Source organism: Cheilinus undulatus, linkage group 8 (assembly GCF_018320785.1).
Source record: "Cheilinus undulatus linkage group 8, ASM1832078v1, whole genome shotgun sequence".
Lineage (NCBI taxonomy): Eukaryota > Metazoa > Chordata > Actinopteri > Labriformes > Labridae > Cheilinus > Cheilinus undulatus.
The window spans coordinates 30088307-30115189 of NC_054872.1; the positions used below are offsets into that span (position 1 = coordinate 30088307).

General features: G+C 39.6%; 1 protein-coding gene across 2 annotated transcripts in view; it reads left to right on the forward strand.

Moving 5' to 3' along the window:
• kcnn3 (potassium intermediate/small conductance calcium-activated channel, subfamily N, member 3) overlaps positions 1 to 26883 on the forward strand; it is a 109664-nt gene that overhangs the window by 43289 nt on the left and 39492 nt on the right. For both annotated transcript variants that reach the window (XM_041792943.1, XM_041792944.1), the window contains exons 4-6: positions 17995 to 18291; positions 19258 to 19379; positions 22427 to 22568. In XM_041792943.1, coding sequence (XP_041648877.1) covers positions 17995 to 18291; positions 19258 to 19379; positions 22427 to 22568 — 561 coding nt within the window. The remainder of the gene's footprint in view (positions 1 to 17994; positions 18292 to 19257; positions 19380 to 22426; positions 22569 to 26883) is intronic.

Sequence of the window (26883 nt, forward strand, 5' to 3'; positions counted from 1 at the left end):
TGAAGTGACATCCCATTCTTAGTCCATAGGGAAAATGTGACGTCTGTCCACCCTTTGCAGCTAGAACAGCTTTAACTCTTCTGTAAAGGCTTTCCACAAGGTTTAGGAGTGTGTTTATGGGAATTTTTGACCATTCTTCCAGAAGCGCATTTTTGAGGTCACACACTGATGTTGGATGAGAAGGCCTGGCTCTCAGTCTCCACTCCAATTCATCCCAAAGGTGTTCTATCGGGTTGAGGTCAGGACTCTGTGCAGACCAGTCAAGTTCATCCACACCAAACTCTCTCATCCATGTCTTTATGGACCTTGCTTTGTGCACTGGTACACAGTCATGTTGGAACAGGAAGGGGCCACCCCCAAACTGTTCCCACAAAGTTGGGAGCATGGAATTGTCCAAAATCTCTTGGTATGCTGAAGCATTCAGAGTTCCTCTCACTGGAACTAAGGGGGCCAAGCCCAGCTCCTGAAAAACAACCCCACACCATAATCCCCCCTCCACCAAACTTTACACTTGGCACAATGCAGTCAGACAAGTACCGTTCTCCTGGCAACTGCCAAACCCAGACTTGTCCATCCAATTGCCAGATGGAGAAATGCGATTCGTCACTCCGGAGAATGTGTCTCCACTGCTCTGGAGTCCAGTGGCAGGGTGCTTTACACCACTGCATCAGACGCCTCACATTGCACTTGGTGATGTATGGCTTGGATGCAACTGCTCGGCCATGGAAACCCATTACATGAAGCTCTCTACACACTGTTCTTGAGCTAATCTGAAGGCCACATGAAGTTTGGAGGTCTGTAGCGATTGACTCTGCAGAAAGTTGGCGACTTTCGTGCACTATGCGCCCCAGCATCCGTTGACCCCGCTCCGTCATTTTACGTGGCCTGCCACTTTGTGGCTGAGTTGCTGTCATTCCCAATTGCTTCCACTTTGTTATAATACCACTGGCAGTTGACTGTGGAATATTTAGGAGCGAGGAAATTTCACAACTGGACTTGTTGCACAGGTGGCATCCTATCTCAGTACCACGCTGGAATTCACTGAGCTCCTGAGAGCGACCCAGTCTCTAACAAATGTTTGTAGAAACAGTCTACATGCCTAGGTGATTGATTTTGTACACCTGTGGCCATGGAAGTGATTGGAACACCTGATTTCAATTATTTGGATGGGTGAGTGAATACTTTTGGCAATATAGTGTATAAACATTAACACTCAGCCACACTAATGACAACAGATAACTGTCCCCAAACTCAAGTTATAATTGAATTTCAGTGTTGGATTGTGGGATTACGGCCTCCACACCAATGTTCAAGAATGAGAGAGACCCAGGGGCATCAAATTTTTGTGACTGAAATTAGTTAGTTGGTTTATTGTCCCTTCTGGGAAATTCATTTTCACAGATTCTGTACATACAGGTATGAGAACGCATTACAAGAAGAACGATCACAAGACACAAAAACACGTAGCATTCACCTCCAGCAATGAATTTCAGATAAATGACGACCATCAGGTGTCATTTACATTCTGTTGGTTTAGTGCTGTGATGGCAGAGGGTATGAGACTGTTTTGAAGCTGTGCTCTATTGCATCTGAGTGTTCTATATCTGCGTCCAGAGGGCAGGAATGTAAAGTACTGGTGTAGTGGGTGGTTGTGATCTTGTATTATTGGGTTTGCGATGTGTCTGATGGCTTTGGCATTTAACTGAGAGTGAATCGTGTAATTTTAGAGTCAGACAATTGTAGACTTTGCATTTATTAAAGAAAAATATCAGAATTTAGAAATGAAACATCTGAGCAAATGTTCCTCCTGATTCATTTATCTTCCTAGGTATTTGTTTGTCAGGTGTGCTGGGAAATAAAGATTTTCCTTACCTTCTTCTGATTCATTATATTTTTTTAGGTATTTGTAAAGAAAAGTGAACTCAAACTCCCTCTGTGTTTGTTGTTCTCAGCTCCGTGTTCACACCATTGGCATGGTGCTTCCCTCAGCTTGTTTATGTTTCACTTACTGGCCCAAATATCTTTTAATGTGCTCTCACTTTAGAGCAGTGCTTCTAAAAAGGTGTGCCTAGGTACACCACTGGGCCTTTAGGCATGGTTAGCTAAGCCATAGGGATTGGTGCACATGTTGTCCCTACATTCACAGAAAAAACTAATGATACTGCAGTTTCTAGGCGTTACACCATTTGTCTGAGGAAGGATTTTTTTATTGCATGGAAATGTATATGTTAGGCCTTAAGATTTTGAGTTGATCTTAGGTGTGCCTTAGGCAAAGCAAGATTGAAGATCATTGCTCTAGAGCAGTGGTTTTCAAAGTGTGAGGCAGGCCTCCCCTGGGGGCGCCACAGAATTTCAGGGGATGCGCGGAACCATAAACCAGAAAAAAATGTGATTCGGTTTGCTAACTTCTACTGTGCACTGAGCAAAAATGGATAGACTTATAGTTACTATAGGGACTGTGCTTTAGAGTCAACTATTCAAGTTAGGATTTTCCTGCATTGGTCCCAATGATGCTCAAGTCGCAGTGTTTGACTTTCAAAGATGTACAAGCTAATGACAACATAAGGCTGTGTAAACCTTGGGGTCATCTTAGGACTGAGCAAAAAGTCTAGTGACCAAAACCAGGGCAGTTTTTAACAGGACATGAAAGGACTTTTGGTCACTGATCAGTGCACCTGTACTGATCAAAAACAAGGATGGTCTGCTATTATGTGACCCTGCATCAACTGTACAAAGGAAAATGTATAGTTCCCAGCAAATAAGAGGGCCAGGCAGATGTTTAAGGACATTTGCAGCCCAAAACATCAAAAATATATTAATCTTAAAAATGTTTAAAGATTAGGCATAAATGTTTGAAATTGTGGTTGTTTAATTTTTTTTTCAATCTTTATCTTTAAGTGGGTGGGGTTCCACCAAATGAATGATTTCTTCTTGGGGGAGGCTTACCCTCAGACGCTTTGAAAAACCCTGCTCTAGAGCAGGGAAACTCAGCCCATGGCTCTCGAGCTGCATGTGGCTCTTCAGTGACCAGTTGTGGCTCTTCTAAGGCTAACTTGGAAAAACACATTTATGAGGTAAACACTGTCATCAGTAAAGATTCATTGCAAGCCATGTTAATGAAACTATTTTTATAATAGATTTGGTTTTAAGAAGGATATATGTTATGTGTCATAAGGGGTATGACTGACATGACTACCAGCAGCCTGGTGTAGCTGTTTGCCAAAAGGCTTATTAAGCACAAACTTCAACCAAACCTCTTTGTCTGTTCCAAGGCTGAATGAAAGACAGCATGAGAAAGCTTTTTAATATGGCAGTTGTTATGGATTGGCTTCAAGAGCCTCCTTCAGTAACCAAATGGCTGATGTCACTCAGACTTCGTCCAGTATTTTGGGACAGGACAGTAGAGAAGGGTTGGGCAGGAGAGGAATCAGTGTGCTGAGGGACAGTTTGTTTATTCTTGTCTAAAAGAAGAGTGCTGAAGTGACATCCATGGCAAATCAACTCTAAAATTATACCTTTGGACTAATCTTACCCAGACGGTTCTTGAAGAAATATGTTTTGTTCTCTTTGGTGCCATCTATGGATAATCAGTTACTGCTGAACTCGAAACAGCACCCAGTTTTTATCTAATCTGATTTTTATCCTTTTGCATTTGATTTTGAAGAGGCATCTCTAGATTTCAGTGTGTCTGTGCTTGTTCTATGTTAGGAGGCAGAGAGCGCTGGCCTCTCTGTCTGACTCTCTGGTTGACCATCTGCTACCAGGGAATGGGCGTCACATGTGACTTGTCAGAAATGTCAACCTGACAGCCAAAGAATGATTTAATGCACCGTTTTATGCCACCAGACATTTGCTAAACTAAAGCCCTGTAAACTTTAATGCTGAATTAACTGAGTTCTTTTTTCTTTTGCCTTCTTTTTTCCCACTGCAGTATTACTAAGCAATTCTTTGTCCTGATTATGTTTCAAACTGTGGCAAAAAATGTGCACTTCTCGAGTGCCTGTTCAGGTGTTTCCTGGTGTGTCTGTCTGGATTTTTCCAGCTCTGCTGTGCAATTTGCATAAAAGCACCAGAATGGACTGCAAGTGGCCATCAGACCCTGCTGGGTCCGTGCTCAGTGGAAAACTTCTGACACTTAAACCGCTGTACATTCTCAGCTCTTTATAGTGCACTTTATTCACACATATAGATGTGTGCAGTGTGATGTTGTATAAATGTTATTGTTATGTTATTCTTTTTGTCACAATTAGTTTAAGATTTGTTTAGTAAGCAAGATAGATGATAGAAAGAGCTTTTGATCATTTAATTCTGCAGTAGTTGTGTGCTTGTTCACATAATCATTCTGTGCATCAAAAAAGAACAATGGGTTTAACTTCAACTTAAGGATATAACAAACAAGAAAACATACAATGCTATCTTCTCTAGAGCTCATCAAGAAAAATGCCTTTTATGATTTTGTATGTGACCTTGTCTACATATAAACTTACTGCATACAGCTTTAATTGCCAAAAGACAATGCTGGCTCAGTTGTGTGCTAAATCAAAAAAATTTTAAGCGTTTTAATTTTCAGAAAGCCTCTGTGTTTAGCAAACACAGCATACCAACTGTAGCTTATCCATTAGAAGAAGAAAGCGACATCGATTACCTCACTTGGATGATAAATTTCCATTCATCTCTTCTGGTCAGGGTTGGTTTCTCCTATTTATCTCTAGAAAGTTGAACACCTCAATCTCCAGTTGTTTTAAAAGCTTTGAGGACTGTGTTAAAAAAAAAGATACATCTGGTTGAACCTTTTTTTAACCATAAATCAAACATTATCATAGTAATGCAATGATAGAGTACTAGAGTTTCTGTTTCTTTCTCAGATGAGTTTAGGACAATCATGCTTTTAATCACTTTTTTAATGCTGTTGTCTTTGTATGTATATGCTTTGATAAGGCACATTTACTCACATGTTTTATTGCAGCCATCACATTCTGTTTTATGACTGCATTAAAAGGACTTTATTGTGGAAAGCCATAACTTTTTGTGTCTGTATGTAATTTAGACACCAGAATATGTAAAAATACTGCCAGGTTTAAAGGCACTGGAATGCCCTTTTGGGGCGACAGTAGTCTGGGATATTCTTTGATATATTTTATCTATGACATTTTAGCTGTAATTAGCAGGTATAATGAGGAAGCCCTAGCTGGCTCGTTAAGTCTGTCAGTGTGTCTCATACATTCATTTATTAGTGGTGTGCAAAAGACTCAGGATCATAGCCGGCTTCAGAGTAGAGGCTGGGTGACAGTGGGGACAGGACTTTTAAGTCACTTAAAGCTTGCTCTCTCTTTCTCTGGAAATGTGTCTAAATAAATGGTGAGTTCTCACTGTCTCTCTCTCCAATAAAATATATTCCAGTGAGCCAGCGTTGTAAATAGAAACCTTTTCTGTGGAGGCACAATGGCAGATGTACTTATTTACAGCTTAAAGAATCAACCAGGGGTCAACACCAATGGCTGATGGCAACCTCTGGTGTTACTAAATGAAGCCATCATATTCCTGCTGGTCTGTGTTAAATCATTTTGTGAAAAAGTGTCAGGGATATTTTTAGCAAGACAGGTCTGTGCCCTGTTTCACCTGAAATGCTTAAGTTTTGGTCTACACAAACTCTATTTTGAAACTAGTTAAGTTGTGTCATTTTTATGCTGAAAAAGAGACTTAACTTTCTTACTTACCTCTCTTCGTAACCTATGGCAGTGTTAAACCATGGGGCCGGGACACTGCAAGACACTGAGTGGGAGTCTCCAGTTGCCCTAAAACAACTAACAATATTTTTAAAATCACGCTGTTGCCACTTTACAGCAATTTTGTCAAATTTTTACCCCTTTTTGTTAGTTTTTCCCCACCAATTTTAACACATTTTTGCCATTTAACACCTATTGTTGTCAGTTTTAAACTCTTTCCACCACTTTATTTCTGCCTGTTTTTGCCACTTGTGAACCAATTCTTGCTACTTTATGTTGCTTCTGTTGACCTATTATTGCTACTATTAACCCCATAATAGACTTTTTATACCCAATTTTTCCCATTTTAACCACATTTCACCATTTGATATGCCCATTTTTGCTAGTTTAACCAATCTCTGCCAATATCTGCCTATTTTTTCTTTATCAGTTAACCATTTTTTGCCAGTTTATATCAATTTTTCATCCCATTTCACCAAATTTCCACCCATTTTTGCTAACTTAAAGCCATTCCAGCCACTTTTTAACTCCCCTTTACCACTATTTATGCCCATTTTTGCCACTTGAACCTATTTTTGCCATTTTTTGCCAATTTTAAATTATTTTGCCATGTTTAACCCATTTCTGCTACTTTTAAAATCCAATTTCATCACCTTTTCCACCATTTTTGCCATTATTAACCCATTGTAGCAATTTTTAAACTTTTTTTTTTTTAAGAATTTTTTTTATTAATATTTTTAAGAAGGCTATTAACTACACAAATGATTAAAAAAGAGACAATTGTTTCTTTTAAAAGAGTGTTTATTTTTCAAGGTTGAATATGAAATATTGATATCAAATCTTAACTTTACAATGGACCATGGTTCTGCTGACCTCCATGGGCCTCCAGTTTGGCTGGGTGCCAGAAAGCTCTCCTATTTATCCCCCTTTATGAACAGTTGTGTGTGCACATGACTGTTCCAAATAGTGCATAGCTGTATTCAACCACCTTCAGGTATAGTGGGGGTCCCTGGTCTTTGGCACCTTTATTTTGGGGTTTATGGGCTGAAAAGGTTGAGAACCCCTGACCTATGGGACATAAGGCTTCACTGAGCTTTCTGGCAAATCCATCTGCTTTGCAAGGTTAAGTACTCAGTAAATTCTGTAAAATTTGATTACTTTTATTTTTCTTAAGTAGCTTTATAGACCAATAATTAAACTTCTACTTATGTACAATTTAACCAAAGTAACTGCAGTTTTACTTGAGTATACTTGTCTGTACTTTTCCCACTTCTGCCGAGTGCACTAAGCGTTAAAACAATTATCACTCATAATTCAGACAGCCCTACGAAATAACATAATCTCTGTATAGTGCAATATGTATTTAGTATGTATTTAGTATGTATATCAGTGGTTCCCAACCTTTTTTTCCTTGGAGCTCCCCCACAGGTGATATACAGTTGTCAAAAATCAACATCACTTTTGTTTTATTGATTATACCCTGAGAAAACAGGTCAAAATAAGTCTTTCTTACCTAAGACGTTTTTATAAACTGTTTGTATTTTGTCAAGATATAAGCTCAAATGTGCAGAGCTGTTTTAGTGAATAGGTTGTTGTTGTGGTGCAACACTTTAAATGTTAGGGGAGCCTAAACTCTATTGTATCTTACCCTCACCAACCACTTTAATAGGTACATTTGTTTGATTGCTTGTTAACACAAATAGCTGTCTAGCAAATCACACGGCAGCAACACCATCCATTTAGGCATGTAGATGTGGTCAAAACGATTTGCTGAAGTTCAAACCGAGCATCAGAATTGGAAGAAAGGGATGGGATTAGATGTCAATCTAATAGAGCACCTTGGGATGTGGTGGAATGGGAGATTTAATCATGGATGTGCAGCAGACAAATCTGCAGCAACTGTAAGATGCTATCATGACGCACTGTTGAAACTATGACACGAAGAATGAAGGCGGTTCTTACAGCAAAAGTAGGTCCAACCTGGTACTAGCATGGCGTACCTGATAAAGTGGCTGGAGAGTGTAGAACTTAATTTCAAACTAAGTTACAGTTGAGCTTACACATGGCTGCTACAACCAATAGCTGGTCTTTGAATTGAGCATGAAATCAGAGTAAAACAGAATGAAATTGCTCAGTGATCAGGCTTTGTTCACCTCCGCACAAACATGAACCAGTGTTGTGTTATTTTGTCATTATGCCTTCATTAATGTCCTTAGTTTATGCTGAACCCCTTCTGTTTTTTTCATAATAGATATAGCTTTGCTTTCTTGTAGTTCTGTTGCCACTTTTGTTTTCTTTTCTTTGTGTTCAACCAACAGTGTGAAATGGTTTCAGCTTTTGTTAGAATCTGAGCAGAGATAGTTTTCATCACAATGAATCCAGGAGACGTTTTGAGAGTGCTGTGATTGACTGTCCAGTCTGTACACCATTAGTTTAAATTAACATTGATTGGTGAGGAATAATGGAGACTGAAGGTTTGAATTATCAATGGTCTGACTGATGATGAATCAAGAAAAACACTCATAGTCTGAAGACAGCTGTTATTATGAACTGCTGCTCTGAACAGGCCTTTTGGCTAATCAGAAGATAAATGATTCATTGCTTCAGGACCAGGCCAAATGAGAAGTTAAAAAACTCAAAATATGTGCAGATATGGAGAGTTTTTACCTTGTCTTTCATGTGTTTCCTGTAGAGTTCAGGGACGTCCATGTGTGTTCATAGATTTGAAGTTTTAACCCGTTGTATGAGTCATTAATCTGCCAGCTCACCAGCGGCCCTCACACACATACACAAAAAAGCCTTTCAACTCACAACCACTAAAAACACAGTAGTCTGAAATGAAAGCATTTGTTTTTTTCATCAAGCAAACTCTCAAGAAATGCAGACATGAAAGGCTTAAAAAACTGAATTGTTTGAAATTAATCAAATAAGTCAGAGAGAGTGTGTGAGAACAAGATATTTTCCGAGTCCATTAGTGCACTTTAGGCATTAGTGAAGTGTTTTATTCGGTTACTTTGGGAGGATTTTCGCAGCAGTCCATTGATCAGGAGAGACACTAGCCTGGCACTCACAGACAGGCACACGACATTAACTAAATGAAGCGAGCAGCACTCTTCCAAAAGGCTCCTTTAAAGTCCTGAGATGTGTAATACTTGGCCGCTCCTTTCATTGATGTGTTTTGTTGTGCAGATTCTGCATTATGTACATCCGCCGTGGGAGAATAAGACCCACAGCTTTCTCCCTTCAACATGAAAGAAGAGTTTCACTCACTCTCTCCAAGACATGTTAATTTATCAAAGGCTTCCAGCCTCTGGCAAATTTAAGTAACCCAGTTTGTTTTTCATATTTGTTTTAAAAGGAGATCCCAGGTCTCAAGACCCCACTGGTGGAATCCTCCCTACGCTTTCCCCTGGTTGCTTTTTTTAGATGTTTAAGTGCCAGAAAAAAACACACAGAGAAAACCGTGAACCTTCGCTCATCTCGCACACTTTCCAACACTTCCTTTTCACTTCAATGGCACCCTCTCTCCTTCCTCTGTGTAGAGAAACAGCCACAGGGGGTGTTCCCTCAGAGCAGCTATGCATATTCACGTGGATCTAGGTGTGTGAGTCTGTGCTGGTGCATGTGTTTGGCTCGCCCCACTTATTTTTCTCCCTGTTTCAGGGATTTCCATGCTGTAGGAGCCAGACTGTTGAATGTAAAAGTATGATGCTGTTCCCTCTAAGGCAGAACATTCGAAAATTTATCATAAATTACAATAATATCTACTGCAATATTTCTTAACCCCGAAATGTCAAAATACCAGTTTGATACTGTTTTGATACAGAGATGTTAAGCTCTACACATCATGCAAACATTCAGGTGTCAATCTTGTAGAATAATTTGCAAAAAATCCTACTTTTGTTATTTTCCAATTTTTTAAATCAAAATGATGACATAAAAATTATCATTCCCTGCAGTACAACAAAAGTCAGATTAATCACATTTACATATTTTTCCAGTCTCGCTCAGCCCTGATTGGGACTTTACCTAAATATTTCCAAAGTGGTAAAGACTTGTTCTTTATTTTCCTGACTGGAGATCAGTAAGATTTATTTATTTTTGTTATATATTTATTTATAAAGGCTGTTTAGTAAGGTTCACAGAGGTTTTTAAAAAGTCCAATCCGTATTTTCACATGACACTGGTGTTGGGCCAAAACCTTGTATCTCCATTATTTATGATTTTATTTTATTTTTGCATAAATCAGTGCTATTGGTCACCTTGTACATCTGTCAGTTGATTTTAGGGTATTTCAAAGCAATAAAAAGTGTCAGAAAGATTCTGACTATGGGTGCATCTGAGACACTGTAAACAAGTGAACAGTCTGCCTATAGGACAAAAGCTCTTCCTCCATGAAACATTCTAACTTAGCCAGCATAACTTACGTAGCTAGCATTAGCTGCGAAAGTTATGTAGATAACAGAGCTACATAGCTAACTTAGCTACATAGGTAACGTACTAATGCTAAGCTCAAAACACAGCTATGTTATCTGCGCAGCTGGGTTAGCTTTTACGTTTGCCATAGCTCATGTTGCTAAAGCTAATTTAGCTATAGACATTTGAGCTATGTAGCCAAAACTAAGCTAAAAAATTAGCTATGTAAGCTACCTTGGACTTTATCTACATACAGTAGCTTTGTTATCTTTTGCTATGTTTGTGAAAGCTTACATTGCTTAAGTTAACTACATTGGCTCATGTAGAAATAACAATTGCATAGCTAGCATAGCTATGTTTGCTAAAGCTCATGTTGCTAAAGCTAACTAAGCTATAGACAAAGGAGCTATATATCTAGTGTAGCCAAAGCTAAGCTAAAAAAACAGCTATGAAAGCTACCTTGGTACGTTATCTGCATAGCTATGTTAGCTTTAGCTATGTTTGCTAAAGCTCATGTTGCTAAAGCTTAGCTAGCTATAGACAATGGAGCTACATAGCTAATGTAGCCAAAGCTAAGCTCAAAAAGTAGCTATGAAAGCTAACTTGGTACGTTATCTACATAGCTATGTTAGCTTCAGCTATGTTTGTTAAAGCTCACTTTGCTTAAGCTTACTTAACTACATTGGTTTATGTAGTAATGTCAATGGGCTCTAAGCACGCCAGGGGGTGGCGTATTTCTGGTGGAAAATAAAGCTGCTTCACAACTTCTGCCCAATGTTACGTGCTAAGCCAGAACGGAGTCTAAACCATCCTATACTGCCTTGATTTGTCTGTTTCGTTGTTTTTTTTTGTTTTCGATTGTTGTTTGTGTTTACTCTACCATCATTGCTTGGCATCCAAACATGCTAAAATGCCGTTTCAAAAACAGGTTAAAAGTACTTCTGGACATCGTTGCTGTGTGCTACAATGTACTTCTTCAGCTAAATTTAACTCTCACTGACAGTCAGCTCAGGCAACTCATGCAAGCAGCCAGTAAACCGCAACAAATTTGCCATCATAGCCTTTCTCTTCTCCGGACTGGAAGTGTGGGAGCTGTCTAATGCCAAATGCGCAAGCAGTTCATGCATAGAGCCCAATGCATAGCTAGTGTAGCAAACATAAGGGAGCCACCGTTCATGTAATGTCTGTACATAATTGTATCTCAGATTATACCACTGACCTCTGTTTTTATTTATGAAATTGTGTTTGGTCTATAATGTTTGCAATGTAGTTATTTCACAAATGCAACTAAAGTCACCAAAAAAACATACATTTAAATCTGGAAATACATTGTTTTGGCTAATTACCCAGTGTACGTAGGAATTTTCTGATGATAATTGCAACATAGAAGTCCATTTAGAGCTTTAGGTACTAACTTTTCTCCGTTCCAATCATTTGTCAGGCTATCACAACCTATCACAGCGTAGTTTGAATTATGGGCATACAGAGGAGTAAAGCCACAGATTTGCTTTTATTTTTGTGAAATCTGCACTTCAGTTTGTGTGACTTGTTACTGATTTAAATTGATGTTTACACCACATTTGTTTGGCGGAGCTTTTTCATGTTGTCATGATGATTGCTTGCAAGGCTGTAAGTTTAACAAATCAGTCAGTTTACTGTAGTAATTAAATGAAAGTATGTAATTCATATTGATTCATGCATATTGTAACATATAGATCTGGCCTACAGGAAAGAACGGTTTATGTTGAATCTTTCTTATATTGTGTCAGTTATAATATAGGATGATTAATTACTTGTGTTTGTTGAAAAATACATAAGAAACTTTCAAATTAAATCACAACATTGGAAAAAAAAATATCACAATTAGATTATTTTTCTGAATTGACAAGCCCTAGCTCCCTCTGTAGTCATCTCCATCTCTGATTTGGACCGACTTCATCCCAGACTTATCTTTAGACTTTTTACCTCCTGTGGGAAACACCGACATGAGCCTGATTTGGCTGCATCTATGTCCATTTTAGAGGCTGTGTTTGACAGTGCCTGATTGTGTGTCTGCATGTCTGTGAGTGCAAAATCCTCCCTGCATGTCTCTCCTGCTCAGCTCGCTCAAGCAGAGTCTGGCCAGCTCTGCGTCTGGTTCCGTGATGAGAGACATCTGCAATCAGGGACTTAACACGATTACAAAGGTACGAAGGCCGCGGGGACCGAGGGGTTGAGATGGCCTTTCTGAGGAAGAGGGATGAGAGGTGACAAACTCCTCCAGCAGGTTTGCAGATGTGGGGAGCGCTGGAGGTGGAGAAAGCATCCTTCAAGACCTCACACCTTCACCTCTGAAGCCACCTCTTGTCTTTCGTGCTGTCATTTTCACACGTTTTTTTTTTTTTCCCCCTTCTCCCCATCTGGCCTGCTACTCTCTCCTCTCTTCCTCCCGTCCTGTCCTCTTTCTGTCGCTGCTTCTTGTCCCCTGCCCTCTGTCCTGTGATGCCACATTTTGTTAAAATTAAGAGCATACTGGAGAGACTTTATTTTTCATGCTCTTTTTCATTTTTTTCCCTTTGGGCTTGTGCTCTATGTCCAAGTTTGTTTGGCTTTGCTGTTCTCTGACCTCTCTTGTTCTCTCCCTGATAGAGAAAGCGTTTCTTCTTCTCTCCCTCGCTTCGCCCTGGTCCATGCAGGGGCACTGGCACTCACTCACTCCCATTGACAGATTACTTTCCTAATGGAATTTAATTATTTATCCTTTCCTCATGGCGATTTAGCCAGGAAAAGACCGACAGCAGGAGCGTGAGGGAGGACAGGGCAGGAGGGGAGGGAAAGGGGAATGGAGGAAGGAGCACTCATTTCCTCCAGTGGCAAGAAACTGGATCAGCTCTGTTTTGATTTGGGGAGATGTCATTCAGAGAGAGGAGGATGGGGAGTGAGGGATGTGTGGAAGGAATTAGAGATGTAGAAGACAAAAACACAGTGAGAAGAAAATGAATGAAGACACAGTTTGGTGCTCGCTCTCTGGCTGGAACAAACACACAGAGAAACTTATTTTTGTACATTTGGAAGATGTTGAATGAGTGTAAGTCCTGGCAATAAATCCAGTTTTGAAAATAGTGTGCTATGTTTCTTATATACAGAGGAGAAAGTAGTCTGTATAAAAAGTACCCCCACCCCCCCATTACTGATTTGTATAAATCAGTCATGGTCAATTACAATTTGGCTTTTTTCTTACAAAATAAAAATCCAAAAAAAATCTTTGTTGTCTTAAAACCATTTCTGTGCAGCTTTTGCTGGATGCTTCAGGTCATTGTCTTGCTGGAAAATAAGTCTTCTCCCTTCTCCTAAATCTTCTCCCAAAGATTGTCCTCCAGGGTTTTTTTCTATATTTCATTACATCCCTCTGCCTTTATAAGCCTTCCAGGGCCTACTGCTGCCATAGTGTTTGGTTTCAGGATTTACTATGTGTTTTCTTTAATATGCCACTCTCCCATACAGCTTTGACTGATGGAGAACCCAAGCAATAGTTGTTGTATGCAGAGTCTCTCCCCATCTCAGCTGCTGAAGCTTGTAACTCCCTCAGAGTCGTCATGGGTGTCTTGGTGGCCTCTCTCTCTTGTCTCCTTTTTGCACAGTTACTCAATTTGTGAGGACGGCCTGATCTAGGCAGATCTACACATGTGCCACAATTCTCCCATTTCTGATGGTTTATTTTTTTGTATCCATCCCCTGACATTAGTTTTCACCAACCTTTTCTCTGATTTGAGTGGGGGGTTTTTTTGTCTTCATGGTGTAATGGTAGCCAGGGATACTGATAAACCAGTGACTGGAACTTCTAGACACAGGTGGGTTTATACTACAGTTACTTGAGACACATTCACTGCACTCAAGTGGGACTACTAGCACCAGTATGCTGGACCTCTGTTGACTTAGGTCAGTCACTTTAAAATCGAAGTTAATATTCATACAGTCACTAATTTGTAATTGCATATTTTTGTTTAATTGACATAACTTTGTGGTCATCTGATCTGTTTTCTCTTTGACATTAAAGAGTTTTTTTGTAATAATTTTTGTCATAATGGCCAAATTATATTGAGCATGATTGATTTAGAAAATTCAGTAAAGTGTGAAACATCGAAAGGGGTGTCTTATAAAGGTAGGGCACTTTTTGTGCATGGCATGTAAATAAATTACAAGCATTCCATATCCATAAATAGAAATTTTGTCTTACACTTTCTGGGACCCAGCCTTATTTGCTCCCAAATGGGAGCTTAGTCACCAAAAACTGACCCCAAAGTGAGAAAACACACAGAAATCTTCCCAGAGTCTGCAAAGCTGTCTCTGCTTTCCTCTCTTCACCTCCTGTCACATACACCTCTCTCGTTCTTTTTTCCTTCCTTTTCTCTCCTCTCTAACTGCATCTCTCGTTCTTTTTTGACTCTACCTCCCTCTTCTTCCTGCACTTTCCCTCGTCTTTCCCCTCTCTATCTTTCCCTCTCTCACTGGGGATCCTAATTAAGCTTGGCTGCTCTTTGATGTTGTCGCCTTGGCAACAGTCACCATGACGAGGCTGGGTCTGCACACTCTCACTCAAACTCGCTCAGGCATACACAAATACACACGAGTACAGTACACACACTTAGTGAAATCATTAGAGTACAGCCAGTGCTTGACCCTTGGTTCCAATGATATCTTACACAACGACTCAGGCGTGTGCATGGGCTACATGTGTGTAGACATGGCTACATGCGTGCACACATGCTATAGTAGCAGAACAAGGGAGACACGGACATCCTGCTGAGCTGGATGGAGATAATGATGGAGAGCTGTTTATGTGTGTATCCATAGGTGGCTGAGGAAGCGTCACAGCCTTCATCATGACAGCAACCACAGCGTGGCCGGCTGCCAATGCCTGTTCTCATGTTTGACCTGTTGTTGTAGTTTTTTGTTGTCCTAAGTAAATGTTTGTGTGGGATAAAAGCCCTCGAGATGAATCATGTTGTAAAGAGCGATTGTTAGCACCAGCTGTTTCTGCAGGCAGTTCAGCATCAGGTAAACTCCACTGATTTACAGCAGGGGAGTTCCTCATTGCTCTCTTGCTTTCAAGGCGCTACAATGGTCCTCATGCAGTCTTTCTACTTTAAAAATCTCAGATTGAGGCATCTTTGGTCATTATGAAATCCTAATGTCTTTGTTCTGTCATAGTATATGTAAAAATGTTTGCAAATCAGCAGCTAAATAGAAGGATTGCAACCTTTTTTTATCATCCTGGTCAGGATGGTCAGGAGAGGGACTAGATATCAATAGATGAATTGATCATTGTTCTATTGCTGCTGCAACATTTTAGTATTTTAATGAAATGTATTCATACATAGTTTTCTAAACAGATTTCCTTGGCAGTTTGACTCACTGCATCTCTAATTAACTCCATTTTATATGAATGAGGGTAAAACATGAGAGGAATGAATTGTAGTAGATAAATACATTCATTATGCACTGTATCTTCTAGGGCCATTTGTATATCGGGTTGTATCACATGTTGCATTGTATCGCATATCATGTTATATTGCCTATTGTAAAGTACTGCGTTGTGTATCATATTAACCACATTGCATTATTTCATATATTGTGCTGTTTTGATATCGTCAAACATATCACTTTACATATCATTTTACCCTTTAGCTTTACAAGCCTTCCAAGGCCAGCTGCTGAGAAGTATCCCCACAGCATGATGCTGCCACCACAGTGCTTCACAGCTGGGTATATGGTGTATTTGTGGGGATGTGCAGTGTTTGTTGTCCACCAAAAATAAAACCATGGAATCTCCCACATGCCTTTGGCAAACTAGTCAAAATTTAATATGAGTTTTATTCATCAAAAGCTTTCTCTTCAACTCTCCCACAAAGCTTGTAAAGATTTTACTTCAGGATCTTCTATATTTTATTCAATCTCTCTGCCTTTATCAGCCTTCCAGGGCTTGTTGCTGAGAAGCACCCCCACAGCATGATGCTGCCACAGTGTTTGGTACTGCAGTGTGTCAAGATATAGTCTAGATTAATATGAGTTTCCTCAATATGGCACTCTCTTGTAAAGCTGTTGACTGGTAAAGGACCCAGGCAACAGTTGTTGTATGCAGAGCCTCTCCCATCTTTATTCAGTTTGTGAGGACAGCCTGATCTAGGCAGATTTACACTTGTGCCAGATTAAATCTATTTCTTGATGATGGATTTAGCTGAACTCCGGGGGATGATCAGTGCCTTGGAATTTTTTTGTATGCATCCCCTGACTTTAATTTTCAGAAAACTTTCCTCTGAGTTGCTTGACTGTTTTTTTGTTTTCATGGTATAATGGTAGCCAGGGGTACTAACCAGTGACTGAACCTCCTAGACACAGGTTTCTTTATACTACAATCACTTGAGACACATTCACTGCACTCAGGTGATCCACATTTCACTGTGAGACTACTAGCACCAGTTGGCTCAACCTCTGTTAAATTAGGTCAGTCTCTTTAAAGGAGGGTGAATATTTATGTAGTTACTTATTTCACCTAACCTATTTTGTTTAATTGACCTTTTGTTGTAGAAATCTGTTTTCATTTTGATATTCAAGAGTTTTATTTATAATTCTTTTTGTCAAAAAAGCCCAATTATATTGACCATGGTTGATTTATAAGAAATACACAAGAGTAAAACATCCAAGGGGGAGGATACTTGTTATAGACACTGTATCATATTGTAGTATATCTAATGTAGCTTATATCATGTCTTTACGAGTATTGTATTGCATATTCTATTCTTTAACGAATCATATCTTGTGTAGATTATTTTGTTGGATTACTATTTTGTATACCTTGTTATTCTTTTAACGTTATGTTTTGCGTCCTGATTTCAGGGAAGCCTGTGTTGTCTGAAAACTTATAGAAATTTCCAGGACTGCATGTGTGATAAAGCTTTTGTCAACATTGCTAAATAACTACATCAAATCTCCTTTATACTGGGAGGAAGCAGAGGAAAAATGACATGTATACAGCCAGTGAAACAGATCTTTCATAATGTATGCATCATGCTCAATTACTCAGTGAAATGAGGTAAATGATGCTGTCATGTACTGATTACTCCAGTTCCTCTGTAGGTTTTTTCTCATTGTCGTGTGGTGTTAAAATTTCCAGATGAAGAAAAAAACAATAGAAGATCCCCTTTCTTTGGGAGAATCTCACATCTGTTCAAAAGACTATTTTGACTTAAAAAGAAGGTTTTTTTTTTTTTTGCAGTGTCCTCCTCTCCTATCTTTATCTCTTCATTTTCTCTGCACTTCATCCATCTTCTTCCAACTGGCTTTTCCCCTCTGCCTCTTCCCCACCCTTTCAGTTCCTGTCAGCACTGTCTGGAGGAGGGTCCCTGTAATGAAGCCTGCTCTTACCACTTCCTTATAACAACAGCTTTGGGGACTTCTTCAAGACTAAACACAACAATTACCAGTGGGAATCATCAACATGCAATAAGGGGAAACTGCAATTTCTCTTTTAGATAAATACGGTGATTGATATAAGAAGGAGTATATTTTTGTAAGAGTTTGGGATGACTCTGCTTCTTTGAGTTAATTTAAGTTAAAGTTGTAGGTTATATGAAAATGAGCGAGGCCACAGTGAAATGACTGAAAGGACTGCTGATTAGATAGATGCTGTTTTACATCTGAGGAAAGAGACATTTACTCTAAATTACTGCTGGTTGCTTTAATCATCCTTTGAGTCAGCTGTAGAGAGGAGTGCCAGCAGAGCTTCAGGATGAAAAGTTTGCACTGCAGGGCTTTAAAACAAGTGCAACTCCTTCTGTTTTAACCTCCTTTCATGTCCTTCCTGTCCCCGCAGCTGTTCGTCATCGACAACGGAGCAGACGACTGGCGCATCGCCATGACCATGGAGAGGGTTCTGCTCATCGCCCTGGAGCTGCTGGTGTCTGCCGTGCATCCGGTGCCCGGGGACTTTAAGTTTCAGTGGCGAGCAAGGCTCGCCTTCTCTTACGCACCGTCGCAGGCTGAGGCCGACCTGGACATGGTGCTGAGCGTGCCGATGTTCCTGCGCCTCTACCTCATCGCCAGAGTCATGCTCCTGCACAGCAAACTGTTCACCGACGCCTCCTCCAGGAGTATAGGCGCCCTAAATAAGGTCAGGAGCATTTGTGCTTTAAAGATTGTGTTGGTCAAAGCTTCATCCAGGCAGAGACGAGGGAGTTATTAAGGTCAAGGACTCTTTGCTCTGAATTAAATCTGTGTCTGCCCCATCCCTTTCATTCCTAACCTCTATCCCTCTAACAATCCTTCCTCAAGCTCTGTCCTTCTACTCACCCTCTGTCCTTTTATCATCTACCAGCTGAAATCCCCTTCCTCTCCTTTTGTTAGGAGACTTAGATGTAAGCTTTGGTGGATCTCTCATAATGCAATATGAGATGGGAGCGTGAAATGGGAACAAGATATTGCGTACGGCTCAAATGGGCCATGAAAAGAAAGGACTTGAATGAAATTGCAATACGAGTGCGGAGAGAAAATGTGTACGAGCCGTGCAGTAAATGATTGGTGGCAGGTTCATAATGACTTTAAACGACAAACAGTATCGGAAAACCAGGATTGTGATCTAGGAAATATGCAAACCATGAAGAGGAGGAGGGCACTTTAGATTTAAAATGAGTTGTGAGTTTATCCATGAAGGCACCAGCCTGACCCACGGGCAACATGAGGAGGTGACGCCACCATTGAAGTGAAGCTCTAATTTTTCAGCTGCTTTACCCCTCAAGGCTTTTTCTGCCGCTCTCCAATCATCCATCTACCAAAGGTTGATGACATATGAGCCCCAGACTCTGAAATAGGCCAATTACTCAAAGACACTATATAGCTTTGACCCGTGTCGGAGGGTAGGCCCCGATCTCATCTCCTATTACAGCTGAGATTCTCCTTGAGCTGCCGCTATCAGAAGCTACTCAGAAGACTAATTAGAGAAACATCAAATCTGTGTGGGAAACATCCTGTTACAGGATGAGGATTCAGAGCTAAGCCTTGAAAAATGTCTATTAAATGTGTCACTTACCAGCTCTGCTTTACTGAGAGCGTATGCTTTATCTGTGTGTGTGCATTGCAGGTTCATTTTAACACACGATTTGTAATGAAAACCCTCATGACTATCTGCCCCGGGACGGTGCTGCTGGTCTTCAGCATCTCTCTGTGGATCATCGCTGCCTGGACCGTACGAGTGTGTGAGAGGTCAGTAACAAAGCTGCTTCATTGACCTTAATCACTCAGAAAATCAGATGCTGTTTGAAGTGTTATTTTAAGCACAGACTTTGTGAAGCATTGGTGCATTTGGCTCTTTAGCAGACTTTTAAAGCCCAATGATAGCAGTCACCACAGGATGATGTTGTCAAACTAACTTTTGGTCAATCTAGATGTAGGCATAGAGGGAAAGCTGAGGCAGGCCTGAAGCCTCAGCACAAAGCTACAGTACAACACACCTGTCATTTAGATTATACGTAGATGTTCTTCATCTTACCTACCCTACCACATGGCCATCATAGCCCCAACAGCATCACCACCTTAAGACACAGGCTCAGTAAGGCAAGCTCCAGGTAGTCACAATGCTGACACCACTTACCCTAGCCCAGTTTGGCTTAGGTAGTCACACTTTTACCAATATCAATATAGGTGGCAATAATGTTTGTGTTTGCCCTCCGCTGTTAAACAACCAAGGAAGAAGAGGAAGAAGCCGTCAAAACAAAACACCCAAAGAAAAATAGTTAGCTCCCCGTGAAAGAGAAGCGAGACCCGTCAGCCTCCTCTCCCTCTCCTCATCTTCAGTTCTTTTTACTGATGTGAAAGTGGAGAGGGTTTGAGGATATTAGCGGCGCTAATACATTTCAGTAGAGAAGTAGAGAACATCTATCTCTCTGTTTTGGACGTTACCTTAAACAAAGAAGACGATGATCACATATGAATAAATACAGGCATTGACAGCCAGTTTTTAGTGAGAACCAGTTAATTACATTGTTTTTTACAGGAAAGAGAAAAGTGACGGTCCATACTTTGAAAAACTGTTTGTAAGTTTCAGTGCTTATAAAAAAGTATTCACCCCCCTGAATGTTTTCCATTTTATTGATTCAAGATTTAAAGATTCACGATTTCTTTATTGTCAATTTTTCTCATATGGTGAAGTCGAAAAAAGTTTCTCTCTCACCAACAATTAAAATAAGAAGAATATAGAAGTAACAAAATAGGAATCGAGAAAGAATTATTCACAAAATAGAGATCAATAAAAAATTAAGAAAAATTCATTTGTGCTATGTAACAAGAAATTTACTAAAGCCTATATATGTGTATATATATATATATATATATATATATATATATATATATATATATATATACACAACAAAATCAACCAATATAAACAGAATCAAACTGTATACAACATACCACAGTCTTAAGTGCAGCGATTATTGATTTTATAAATCAGTCATGGTAAATATAATTTGGCTTTTTTGAAGCAAAAAATACAGAAAAAATATTTTTGTCAAAGTGAAAACAAATTTCTACACCAAAATGTCAATTTTACCAAAATATGTAATGTCAAATAAGTGTTTGTATCAATATTCATCCCCTTTAAAATGACTGACCTAATTCAGCTGAGACCTAGCCAATTAGTGCTAGTAGTCTCACATTTAGTGGAATGGGCATTACCTGAGTGCAGTGAATGTATCTCAAGTGATTGTAATATAATGACGCCTGTGTCTGGAAGGTCTTGTCACTGGTTAATCAGTGTGCATGGCTACCATTACATCATGAAGATAAAAGAACTCTCCAAGCAGCCCAGAGATAAGGTTGTTGAAAAGTGTATATTAAGGGAACATCCCCTAGAGTTCAGTTAATCCATCATCAGGAAATGGAAGGAATAGTAAATGTGTAAATCTTCTAAATCAGGTCCTCACAAACTGAGTGACTGTGCAAGTCGGAGACTAGTGAGAGAGACCACCAAGACACCTATGATTACTCTGAAGGAGTTACAAGCTTCAGCAGCTGAGACTGCAGAGATTCTGCATACAACAACTGTTGTCGGGGTTCTTCACCAGTCAAAGCTTAATGGGAGAGTTGTAGAGAAAACCAGTGTTGAAGAAAAGTCATATTAAATCTCGACTAGAGTTTGCCAAAGGCATGTGGGAGATTCCATGGTTCTCTGTTTAGTGGACACCAAACACTGCACATCCCCACAAACACACCATCCCCACTATGAAGCACAATGGTGGCAGCATCATGCTCTGGGTATGCTTCTCTACAGCCGGCTCTGGACGGTTTTTAAAGGTAGAAGGACAGTCTTTTTCAGTAGAGTGCTGTGGCTAGGGAAAAGATTCCTTTTCCAGCAGCACAGTGAACTGGGGAGAATTTGTGGCTGGACTTGAAAAGGACTGTCCATGCTCAATCCCTGTGCAACTTGACAGAGCTTGAGCAGTTTTGCTAAGGAGAATGGAGCAAAATTTCAGTGTCCAGATGTGCAAGCCTGATTAAGGCCTATCTACACAGAATCAGTGCTGTGATTGCAGCCAGCAGTGTATCTACTAAATACTGACTTGAAGGGGATGAATATTTACGCAGTGGTTTATTATACATGACATATTTTTATTTAACTGACATTACTAGTACAAATCTATTTTTCATTTGGCATTACAGATGTTTTTTTAAGTTTGTGTCAAAAGAAAACCAAATAGTTTTGACAATGAGTGATTTTTAAAATAATTTCAAGTATAAAACATCCAAGTGGGTGAATAGTTTTTATAGGCACTGTAAGAAAATAGGAAATGTTATTTGGTTAACAAGCTTTACTGACTTGTCATTTGCCAGGGTGCTGGGTAATTCTACTTTCATCAACATCTACATTGAGCTAGCATTTCCATTTTCACTTCCAGTTAAATTTTTAATCCACATAAAATATCAGGAATTAATAGCCTTAAATCTCCAGTGACCTTGTAGGCGCTTCTAAAGCTAAAAGGTATCCAATTTTTCTGTCAGCAATTTTGAGAATTTAACTTTGTTTCAGATCATCACCAGGTTTGGTTGCTATGGCAACAATGTTGTGCACAGGGCTGGGATGATGGAGGCAGTTTGTGTTTTTGTTCTGTCATGAAAATCAAAGGATCTGTGTTTGGGTATTGATGCTCCTTCATGTGTAGACAGGAGGCAGTGGGTCAGTTATGTCATTTTAAAAAATATATTGTCTTATGTGTTTATTCCATCCTCTGAGCAGATGTTATTATTAATTTCAGGTATCACGATGCTCAGGATGTGACCAGTAACTTCCTGGGAGCCATGTGGCTTATCTCCATCACCTTCTTGTCCATCGGCTATGGAGACATGGTCCCTCACACCTACTGTGGTAAAGGAGTGTGTCTGCTCACAGGAATCATGGTCAGTACATTAACCACCCCCCACTCTCTCTCTCTCTCTTTTTCCTCCCCTCTCCTCTTGTTGTTGTTGTCCCCTCGTTCAAAGGTCAGCAGATTAGAGAGCATGCTGTCGTTTTCAGAAGAGACTCTGCCATTTGTGTGATTTGGGCAATCCTCCCTGAATTAGCCTGCATCTGTGCTTCTGTGTGTTTTGAGTGTGTGGGCGTGCAAACAAGAGCGTGTTACTGGTTTGTGTGTCTGTGTGTGTGTCTGTATGAGTTATTCCCTTGACTGTCCTCATTGCATAATGAAGGTCCCACCTTTTAGTGTGCCATGTCCTCCCACTCTCTGTTTCCCTCCCTTTCTCTCACAGTGTTTTATTTTCTTTCTCTACCAATATCTACCTCTCTCTCCCTCCATCTCTCTGCCTGAGGCCATGTGTTTATTTCTCTCTGACGTCCATCTGTTAGTATCAGTGTTTAATCCGCTGACTGCTCCTCTCTTTGCTTGACTTCACAGGTGTTTTATCCTTACTTTGTTTTTGGCTTTCTTTGTCACACTGCCCTTGTCTCCCTTACTTGAAAACTCCCTTTTGTTTCCGATAATAACTTTAACATTTACTGTCCTAAATGATTGGAGGAAATGAGTGTCTTCATAAATGAAAGGAAATTAGACCTTTCGATAGTTAGGCAGCTAAATGTCAAGTTGTTTCAACATGTGCTAATAAGGATGGCTTTTGTCAGTTTTTATAAGGTCAGAAAGAAAAAAAAGGCTGCAGAAATAGTGATGCATGTCCCCTGTAGGAACTTTCCTCATAGAACACAATGTGCCACACATTTAATGTTGAATAAGAGGAAAGAACAGTGAGTAATGAAAGCCTGCGTACAACAAAAGAGCTAAAAGTCACTGCACAGTGGGCGCTCACCTGATAATGTCAATTTCCAAAGAGGTTATGTAACACCAGTACTTCTCTGATTTACACTGGGTAATTCACATCCCTTCAAATCAAGTGTTTGACAAACTTACATTTGTAATTTTATATTTTATTCAGGAACGCTCTCATCATACATTCATCCATTTTTTTGCAAAATGGATATATAGTTTTACTTGGTGAAGAAAGCTCTGCTCAAAGATGCTCCCTGGGTTAGTCAAGCAGCATGCTTTGACTTCCATGACTAGAAACCTCCATAAGGATAGATACATTTATGACACTGCATATTAAATACAATATAAAGCAATTAATACATTGCAGCATGAATCTTAGTGAGGGTGCAACAAGCGTTGTGCTATAAAGGAGGAGGCTGGGGAGGAGGATGCTAATCTTTGCCAGCAGCACCGACATGCTGTTGTTTGCATCAGCGGCCAACGTGAACTGGGGGCCCAGCGAAACATTGAGAGAAAAAAAAACCTCAGTCACACAGTGCTGAACTGATTGGTCATTGGGATAGAGCCCTGTGCAAGACTACCTGCCTATTCCGCCTGAATTTCTCACATTTAATGGCTGCTCCTGCAGTGCACGCCCAATCCCACCCAAAGTCTGACCATCCAGGTACAGCACAGAATGATGGATGCTGTGTTCAACTAAAGAAATGATTATGTTTTTTCACTGAATGAAGCACAAATTAACAAAAGAACAACAACACTCAAATCCTCATCAGCTGTAATGATTCCAAACATGGATAAGAGGACTATAGCAGCTGAAACCCTGGACTCATTCAACCCCAGTTAAATCAATAACAGTCATATAGGCTTTATGTACACATTACTTGTTTTTAAGTCATATGTACTTGGAATTATTTCCTTGATCATTGTCTGTGAGTGCAAAAAACTGCAGTGCATTACCATCAGCCTTCACAGACAGTATGTTTTTACTCTCTTGTTGTACCTTGCTGTTATTGTCCTCATCCATCAATTGAACACTTTATGAAAAGAGGACAATATTTATGAAAATAGTGTGAAGATTTTGCACCCAGAGGCCTCTGCATTCTTAATCCAGGCCTGTCGATGATATCCAGACAGGTAGTGGCGGCCGAAGATTTGTAGAATCTGAATAGGTGAGGGAGGAGCTGATGATTTATTATGCTACAAAGACGGGCAGTGATGGGGAGCTGGAGGGGCACGAAATGTCAGCATGAGAGAACTAAGGGCAGAGAGAGAATCCGATTTTAAAAGGGAGCAGAACCAGGGACAATGTTAGAATCAGAACTTTGAGGGGCTCAGCTCCTTAAGACATTGTGGCATCTAGACGCCTTTGCAAGTGTTTAGTAGTCTCACAAAAACAAATACCATTTTCCTGTATCGTTTATTGATGAAATTAACATCAGTAAAACTTAGCAGCATGAGTTTTGCCCCACATATATTTGATAGAAAATGCTGTGTTCAAATATTAAATTCTGCATGTAATCATCATCTTGATCATGTAAAGTTGCCATTATCATTGGGAGTTTCACCAGTGTTTACCTGCCTCTTGCATCTGCTTCACTTTATGAGGTAGTGATTATTATTACGCTTTATTAGAAATAATAGCTGGGAAATGAAAAGATCTTTACAGTATTCCTGTCAGATTTTAAAAATGGTTATTTTTAGGGGTGCTCAGTTTAATTTAAGGGTCTTAAATCCCGTATTAGCAGATCAATGATAATAATGCTAAGAATTAGGAAGAGAAAAGGGCTGACGGATTTAGAAAAATAATTAAAATGCAATATTTTCCCTCAATTTTGCCATTGCAATTTAATATCTAATTACTTTAGGCAATTATTTTTCCTAAGTTCCACATCTGAGGTATTTTTCAACAAACACAAGCAATAATTCAGATAGCCAACACAATATTAGAGGTAAAACCACAGCTGAAAGATTTTGAAAATATATCTAATTGTGATTATTTTGACTTGTGTTGCACATTTGATATAAATTGTTGTATTGAAGAACTGAGAAATTTTATGTCATTAGTATTTTTGATAAGAAAAATGTACAAAAACAAGGAAAGTAGCGTTTTTTTTGTTGTTGTTGTTTTTGTTTGTTTGTTTGTTTGTTTTTTGTTTTTGCAAACAATCCTTAAGAAAATACACATTTGAAGTCAGGCAATACCAGAGATTCGAGATGAGTCAGGGGGGATCTGTGTTGATCATTCTGCTATCAATTCATGCTTTATGAGATTCTACCGTAACCTATATACATCTGAATCACTGAGGGATGACAACTTAATTAGATCATTTTTCCAAAATATTGAGATCCCTCACATAGACCCTGCATCAGCAGCTGAGCTAAAGTCTCCATTTTTCCATCAGAGAAATAGAATTGGCCATTAAAAGTATGCAAAATGGAAAATCTCCCAGCCCTGATGGGGTTCCAACTGAATTTTTAAAAATGTTTTCAAACAAATTGGCTCCAATTTTGAATTCTGTGTACGCTGAATCCCTTTCAGCTGGTTCACTGCCTGAAACTTTACGACAAGCTACCATATCACTTATCTTAAAAAAAGGAAAAAATAAACAAGAATGTGGCTCCTATCGTCCTATCTCTTTGCTCAGCGTGGATAGTAAAATTCTTGCAAAAATGGTAGCATGTCGCCTTGAAACAGTCCTCTCAACCATAATCTAGCCAGACCAGACAGGCTTTATAAAAAAATGACAGTCCACCTCCAATATCAGACGTTTGTACAACATAATTTATAGTCCCTCTCCACCTGACACATCAGAAGTGGTCATATCACTAGATGTCGAAAAGGCCTTTGATTGGGTGAAGTGGGACTTTTTATTTCATACCCTTGAAAAATTTGGTTTTTGGCCCATTTTTTTATCATGGATTAAAATTTTATACAGTTCTCCAGTGGCAGCAGTTCGAACTAATAATAATATTTCATCTTATCTTGCACTAACGTGAGGGACAAGGCAGGGGTGTCCACTGTCCCCCCTCCTCTTTGCAATCTTGATTGCACCACTAGCAATAGCTTTACGTAGCAGCAAGAATATTAAAGGTATTACAAGGGCAGGGTTGGAAAACAAAGTCACGTTGTACGCAGATGATATGTTGCTTTAGATGGGTTTTATTATGAAAACTAGAAAAGCACTCGGAGAGCGCAGACCTCTGCCATTAGCCCTATCTCCCAATAGTGAAGAATCCTTTCAAAAATTCCTGGATCCAGACGGTGATCCGGATCACTCCCAAAATCTAATCAGTTCTTCTTTATGCCATTTCTGACATTTCCTGAAAATTTCATCAAAATCTATCCATACCTTTTTGAGTTAGGTTGCTAACAAACCTGCCGATCACATAACCTCCTTGGTGGAGGTAATGAGTGCTGCAAAAACAAAAGATGGAAGCTGTGGACACACCCT